Genomic DNA, 7,560 nt, shown 5'->3' on the forward strand with positions numbered 1-7,560 from the left:
TTATGACAAACATGAGCATAAATATCTATTTCTCATTACATATTAAATCTAACCAAATCTATTTTTCAATGATTCGATCGAACACAATTGTTAGTTGGAAGATACGGGATTTAATTAAATTGAAGGCACCCAATCATGTCATGTGGTGTTTATACATTCTGTAATTTGGAAGCTTCTACCATATTGGCTCAAGTGATAGGCCCATCCCACCCACTTCAGATTGTTGTTGCATGCTTATAATATACCTGTTTCCTCCCACTTCAAGAGCATCTTTGCTCCAGAATTTTTGTTCACAAAGCACACCAATTGGATAACGAACTTAACGTTAATTGTGGCATGGATACCATAATGGTCTTATGTTTTCCACGTGTAGTTTTTCTATTTTTGGTTTTATGTACCAAACCCTGCAACCAATGTACAAACGCCTAGGTTTCGATACGGTGTCACTTCCTCATTGCATTTGGTTTCATCACTCCATTAGTCATCATACTTAAATAAACAATCCCCTGATACTGATAATTGGAGCTACAAACAGTATTCAACCACCACCGCAGGTTAGCTATATATTTATAAGCATGCAATTTCGTAAGTGAATATATTTAATATGCCACTATATATAATACATGCATGTTTGTTGATAAGTGTATGCTGGTTTCTTTGTCGTTCAGTAAGTAGGATACTAATGGTCTATCAACACATGCACCCGCTTTTGCCACCACGAAGTGTATTTTGAAAACTATATACGTGAAAAAAAAATCTAATCGTTTTCATGAGCCAAGACCACTAATGCATTTATTATTCATGCAAAATATTCCTTAAGATTTGTTCGTTATATATATATATATAATAGTTGAATATTTTGATATTAACGATCATATATACTAAATTTTAGATAAATTGAACATCTATGATTATGTAATCTTATCATTTACAATTACTTATATTTTAAAAATATATTATATATTAAATTGAGTTTATTTAATGAAGTACCAACTAATCTTAAAATTTTATAAAAAAGATGGTAAGGTTAATACCACTACAAAATAACTTGATTTAGCGACTGATATAATTAATTTTGTCACTGATTTAGCAACCGCACATATTAGTAGCAGACACCCTCGTCACACAGCTGTTTGTCATCGATTTTAAGAGTCAATTGCTAAATTTTTTATTTAGCGACAGTCAATCATAGAGGTATTTTATTTAGTGACCAGTTATAAAAAAAATAAAGCATCTAGCCTGTAATTTTATGCTTAGTCATGATATTAATGACTTATTGTTTCGGTCGCTAAATAATGACTAATTGGGTGACAATTTTGAAAAATTAATTCGGTGGCTAATAACTTCGTTGGCAATTTTAGAAAACTAATTGGGCGGTTATTTATGGGACTATCTAGATTTTGTATATACAATAAATAAGAACTTTTAATTAAATAATTGAATTAAAGTTTAATATATAAAAAGAGTTATTGAAGAAATTAACTTTATAAAAAATTTCTACTCAATAATTTGATATTCTCTCTCTCTCCTTTGAGCTAAATCTAGCTGCTGCCACTTTTAAAGGAGGGGAAGTACTTTTGCTATAAACAAGGATGTTTTTCTTCATCATTGAATAGGATTATATTTTCACTGAGTTTAAGTGTTGTATTTCCTACGGGTTCTTAGATCAAACCTTTTTTTTTTATTTTTATAAAACATACATGTGTCAAATTTTCACACTTTTTTTTTTTTATAAAACATACATGTGTCAAATTCTCACACTTTTTATAGAGTGTGAAATCTTTTATCTTTTTTTTTTGTCTGCTTGAATATTTTCTTTTTACTACTTACCTTTACATGTCTTTTTCTTATGTTTTGAGCAACTTTTTGAAGGATTAAGTTGCACTTGACCTTCCATTATAATATCCATTATTGTTAAACCTTAAATTTTCACTATTTCTTAACTAATTTTTTAGATCATATTATTTTTTATTGGATATAATTCTGTTTGAGCTAGAGGATTATGTATTTTTTATTGGATATAATTCTGTTTGAGCTAGAGGATTATTATTGATGGCAAAATTTTTCCTTCGAATATTTAACGTAGTTATATACCAAAAACTCAAACTTAGAGTTAATAATACATTCTTGAGTCCTATGTTCTTTATTGCTTGATTATCATAATGAATTGTGTTATTAATTGTCATACTTGCGTTATAATCATCATAGTTCCCTTTAATTTTGCACAACTTAATTCTCTTTAATTTTTGCACTATCTAATTGCTTGATCTTTCCAATTTTTCAATTCTTGTTGTTATATGTTTAATAACACCTTATTTTGAAATGTCATTGCTATTCCATTCGTCCCAAAATAATTGTAGTTCTACATTATTTTACACAATAATAAATAAATAAAAGAATAATAATTTTTCAAAATTAACCTTATATCATTAATTCATTTATAGATTTTGTCGTTTCTCTTACGTATATAATGGGATAGAGGGAAAATTTATCGGGTTGGGCATATTAATTTGTTGCAAGCAGTGCTATAAAACTTGACTTGGCGGGTTGAACAAAAAATCGAACACATGACTTGTCTTGTATTCACTACAAGAGATGCAAAATAGCGACGGAAACTAGTGACCAATGATTGGTCTTTTATTAAATAATAGAAAAATCAATTTGTTTTTTTCAGTAACAGACTAATGAATTGCTAAGTTAGTTGCTATGTGGTTTGTTTTTAAAAAAAATACTTTTTTAGCGACCATTTTTGCGATATTTATTTCAGCAACCAGACTTTAACTTGGACGCTAAAGTATGAAATATTGTTTGAACTAGCGAACAAATGCATGTGTTTGTCCTACTGAACCTAAGTTGAAACCATTCTGTGTTTGAGAATATGGTCTTTACGAAGTTGGATAGCTTTATGATTTTGTGTTGAGAATTTTGATTTTACATGCTTCAAAGGCTAGGTTCAAAGACGTGAATCTTGTGGATTAAGAATTGTCTTTCTACTTACATAATTGCGATCGGTCCTTGTTAATAATGGAAGTCATTCCAACGAGTTTAAATTACATAGGAGCTTAAGAAAGGGATCCATTGGTTCCATTCTTTTTTGTTATTGTTGCAGAGGACCTTAGTGGATTGATGAAGAAAGCCAAATTCCTAGACTCAATCTTATTTCCACAAAAAAAAAGACACTATCAATCACATGGGTTTCCACACAAAAAAAGGACACTATAAATCACAGGGGTTTGGAGAGAGGGAAGGTGGGAGTGGAGGTTACTATGGAGGAGAAATCTTTTTGAGTGGAAGGGTATACAACTCTTGGGACTGCATCAGATTTTGTCCGTTGTCACGATTCATAATGGTGTTGTTGCTATCTTGAATGATTTCTTTGACTTGAAAAGATCTAAACCTCAAATTAAAAACATGAGGAATTAAGAAAAGTGATTATTAAAATCTAAAATTGATCAAGAATGTAATTGTGTTTTAAAGGACAATGATCATATTAAACTCAATTGTATTTTGTAAAATATTACAACATTTGCAAATAATTGATTATATCAAAAAATAATTGTCTAATATGCTCGTTCTTCAAACTTATGTTTTTGAAGAGCAAAATAATCGATTACTACAAGTTAAAAATAATCTATTTTTTTCTGTTGATTTTATAAAATATAGAATTAAACTCTATTTCTCATTTTGTCTCCATTTAAAGTCTGGGAGAGGATTTCTTAGAGCAAAGAATTAGTTGTGAAAAGCTTGAGAGAAGTCAATATTACATGTTTTCATTGCAAAACATTAAATCATATATAAGGTATGGATCTCTACACTATATATATGATTCTTTTCGATTGCTTCTCTCATTATGGATCTCTACACTATATATAATTCTTTTCGATTGCTCATTAGTCCACACAATCCCTCTACCACCATGTTGAACAAGAAAGGTGGAAGATAATATTCTTCAGTTTTGGTATGACACAATTTTCATTAGGAAGACCTCGTGGATTCAACTAGCAAATTTTTATTTTGCAACTGAGCCCAAATAACCCAACTTGAAATTTCTTTGGCCCATGATCCTATAAAGTATTCGATTCTTGAGCCGCGACCCAAATCCCTTTCTCCATTTTTCCCCTACCCTAAGCCCGTGTGTATGAGAGAAAATAGATGCATCCTGAAAATGGAATTTGGTTTTACTTTCGTATTAGGCAAAAGGAGACTCAAGAAAGATATCACTTCACATACACGACATGAGATTATGATCATACAGCAAGGAGGTAGTCCACGAAAGAGATCCACATACATATATATACATAAAACATAAATAAAACACAGTTATAACCAAATTAAAAGGAAAGTTGATTTGACTCAAATGATCAATTGGAAGATCCTCAGTTAAAAAACTCAAAATACACTGCTCAGCACCGTCCAATTGCCAATTCAATATGCCTCCTGATCCCCCTGTTCCCGCACCGTCATGGCAAATTCACAACCACAAATTTACATTAGAATTTGATGCATCAAATTAGTTCATTTCAAAAAGATTAAACCAACTAAAACTCACTTTCTTGGGCGTGACGAATTCGACGAATTTCTTGGCCTTGCCACCGTTATTGGGAGACTTTTTGCTTTGTTGCTGGTGGTTGCCATAGAGATACTGTCTCTCCGTTATATATTTCCTTATATGCTCTCTCACGAACCTTTCATATAAGTACGCAGCTCCTGCGAACTGTGGCAACACCAGCCATGCCACCGTCAATAGTTTCACATCGTACCAAATTGGTATCCTGCCAATTTCAAATTTTATAATCAATTTTTCCTAACTACATTAATCAACAATTTCTTTTTGATCCGTAGTCCGTAGGAATCACAAAGATGATTAATAAGAGATTTATGACACACTTGTTCAAGTATCTGAGTTAAACAGTTAAACCTCTTTGATAAAATTCAAGATAAATTCCAATGAAAATAAATAAATTCAATGAGAGAATATGTTTATGCATGATTCATTCGTACAAATATATAATTTCTAACTCACCACTCTAAGATAGGTTGAAGAACCATTTCCGCAAGGGTGAGGAACGAATAGATGATCCAATAAGCTAGCCATTGCTCGTCATCCAACTTGGACTGGCTCTCTATTGCTACCACCGATGCATACCTGCAATAGTAAAATTATATAATAGAAAATTACTACTATAATAGTATTTAGTATTTACTTTATATTTAAGTTTTAATCTAATTAAAGTACTCAACAGAGGAAAGCTAGATATATTTTACGTCCACTAATTAGTTGTAGGTTAAAATTAAAGAACATAGAACATATTTTATTAAAAAGTTATTAACAAAATGTTGAAGTTGAAGGTCATACTTACAAAGGGTACAATAACGTCACAACCGGCCTGAAAAGAAGACAAACATAGAAGTTATCAATAGTAGTCTAAGATATATACACACACACGATACATACAGGAATCAAAACCAAAGAAATATAATAAAGTAAATCATGGACGTTAGAAGAGGTTGAAGAAGAGTGCATACCCAGCAATAGAATGAAGCTGGATGATCAAGGTCCACAACTTGCCCATATGTGTTTGTATTATTATTATATTGTTTGTACGTTGAGAGTGAACTAAGATGAAAAGAAAAGGAAGAAATAGAAAGAGAGAAGGTGATGGAAAGAGTAGTAAAGGGGTGCTTAATTAGGTTGGGGTGGTTGGGCCACAGTAAATAACAAAGGTGAAATGAAAATGAACGTGTGAAGTGAGAAAACGTTTAAGGGTTACAAGAGAAAATCATGTTAGAGGGAAGCTTATATAAAATGTTTGTGAAGTGTGATGGGTCATAGAGAGAAGGACAAGGGGGGCCACGTGTGAAGAGAGGGAGCAAGTATCGGGTTCTGCCTTAAACGTGTCACGTTCAATCTAGCACCGTCCAGATGAGAAATATATCACCTTATCCAATGTTATTTTCTTTGTTTAATATTACTAATTACTAATTGCCCTAATTCTTACGAAGGTTCCTTCCTTGCCCAAAGCACAGGCCACGTGTGCACACTTTTTAATGCATGCGGGTCGGTGACACGTGTCGATTAGATGTGTCTCCTGAATCATGTGATGGATGATAATGATACAATGTGTTGAGATTTTCCTTCTCTTGTGGGGTAGAAACCATGGATAAAGCCATAATAAAGGGCTTGCACTCGCTATGTGTTTGGTGTTGATTTACTGATAAAGCTGAAAAATTAATACTTGATTAGTTATAAGATTGAATCTGACTGACACAAGCAAAGGCAAAGTGACAAATAGTCCCAGGTAACCAACCCAACCGACTGGGAAGAAAGGGAATATTCGAAGGTTAAATAAATTTTCGATGTTCGTGGAATTTTAGATTTTGAATTTTAATATTTTTTCATTTATATATGTGAGATAATTTTTTTGTCTTTTTTTATTTCCTATTTAATCTCTTCCAAGAATTAATTATGTACCATAAAAATTAATAAGACACTAAAAATAGACAAAGTCTTTCTGAAAAGATTAAAAGTCTAAATTTAAAAGTTGTGTTGCGAACCTTTTATCAAAGTCTACTTTATTTGATCCATGAAACCACATACATGACGCCCTTATAAGGCCCAAAAAGTAACGCAAGTCTAACTTGGCCCAACTCTAATTTGATTATCTCCTCCCAACCAATTGTCCAATTCCCATTCTTGCCAAAGAAAAGGAGTAATTCTATTTATTTATTTATTTTATTAAAAATATTATTAATACACTCTTACTGCAATATCTACTTTATCTAGTATATTTATAATGATATTTTTGTTTGGTGAAATAAATATAACGATATTTTTTTTTATAAAACCTGCTATATTAATTCTTTAATCAATACTTTTAATGTATTGATCAATTATTGATTGACAAGATTTTTAATATATCGTTTGAACCTTTCGTTCTTTCAAAACTTTATTTTATATATATATATATATATATATATATATATATATATATATATTTTTTTTTTTTTTTTACAACAAAATAACATTTTTTTTAAAATTTTTGAAAACATTGCCAGCTTTGATATACAGTCTGATTTGATGATTTCTAAGATAGTTTTGATGGCTTAAGCATGGTATCTTGAATCATAAAAAATCTCCTCCAATCAGATCCCTATTTTTTTGTGGAAAAAGATAAATAGATCAGAATGTTATTCTAGCTTAGTATCCGACATAAAAAGAGGACAAATATATATATATATATATATATATATATATATATATATATATATATATATATATATATATATATATATATATATATATATATATATATATATATATATATATATATATATATATTTATATATAAATATATAGATATATATATATATAGATATATATATATAGGGAGCGCGGGGGTGTGGGTGGGTCTCTCGGGGGGGGGGGGGGGGGGGCACGAGAAAGACCCCAAAAGAGAAAAAAAAATGTAAGGCTAGGGGGGGAGTGTGAGAGGAGTGATATTTCTATATGTATATATATATATATATATATATATATATATATATATATATATATATATA

At 30.7% G+C, this 7,560-nt stretch overlaps 1 protein-coding gene across 5 annotated transcripts; it reads right to left on the reverse strand.

The window, feature by feature from the left end:
- Positions 1 to 3,767: 3,767 nt before the first annotated feature.
- Positions 3,768 to 5,895, reverse strand: LOC100813655 (HVA22-like protein e). 5 transcript variants are annotated; one of them, XR_005892018.1, is made up of 6 exons: positions 5,527 to 5,895; positions 5,361 to 5,387; positions 5,024 to 5,146; positions 4,550 to 4,772; positions 4,360 to 4,446; positions 3,990 to 4,172 (listed from the first exon to the last, which is right to left on the reverse strand). XR_005892018.1 is itself a non-coding variant. In XM_006581793.4 (5 exons), exons 1-5 carry the CDS (start codon positions 5,571 to 5,573, stop codon positions 4,010 to 4,012), a joined length of 570 nt encoding a protein of 189 aa, XP_006581856.1. In that variant the 5' UTR covers positions 5,574 to 5,895; the 3' UTR covers positions 3,768 to 4,009. The 5 variants fall into 5 exon arrangements, 3 of the variants coding, with proteins under 3 accessions (XP_006581856.1, XP_006581857.1, XP_003526945.1); XR_001388649.3 differs by having other exon boundaries at positions 3,990 to 4,159; positions 4,358 to 4,446; XM_006581793.4 differs by lacking the exon at positions 4,360 to 4,446 and having other exon boundaries at positions 3,768 to 4,159.
- Positions 5,896 to 7,560: the final 1,665 nt, after the last annotated feature.

Source organism: Glycine max, chromosome 6 (assembly GCF_000004515.6).
Source record: "Glycine max cultivar Williams 82 chromosome 6, Glycine_max_v4.0, whole genome shotgun sequence".
Classification (NCBI taxonomy): domain Eukaryota; kingdom Viridiplantae; phylum Streptophyta; class Magnoliopsida; order Fabales; family Fabaceae; genus Glycine; species Glycine max.

Coding starts and splice junctions, on each gene's coding strand:
- LOC100813655 (XM_006581793.4), bottom strand. CDS start 5,573: ATGGGCAAGTTGTGGACCTTGATCATCCAGCTTCATTCTATTGCTGG. Junction 4,773..5,023: donor CTTCAACCTATCTTAGAGTG/GTGAGTTAGAAA, acceptor TGAAATTGGCAG/GATACCAATTTGGTACGATG. Junction 4,160..4,549: donor AATTCGTCACGCCCAAGAAA/GTGAGTTTTAGT, acceptor TTCCATTTTCAG/GATGCATCTATTTTCTCTCA.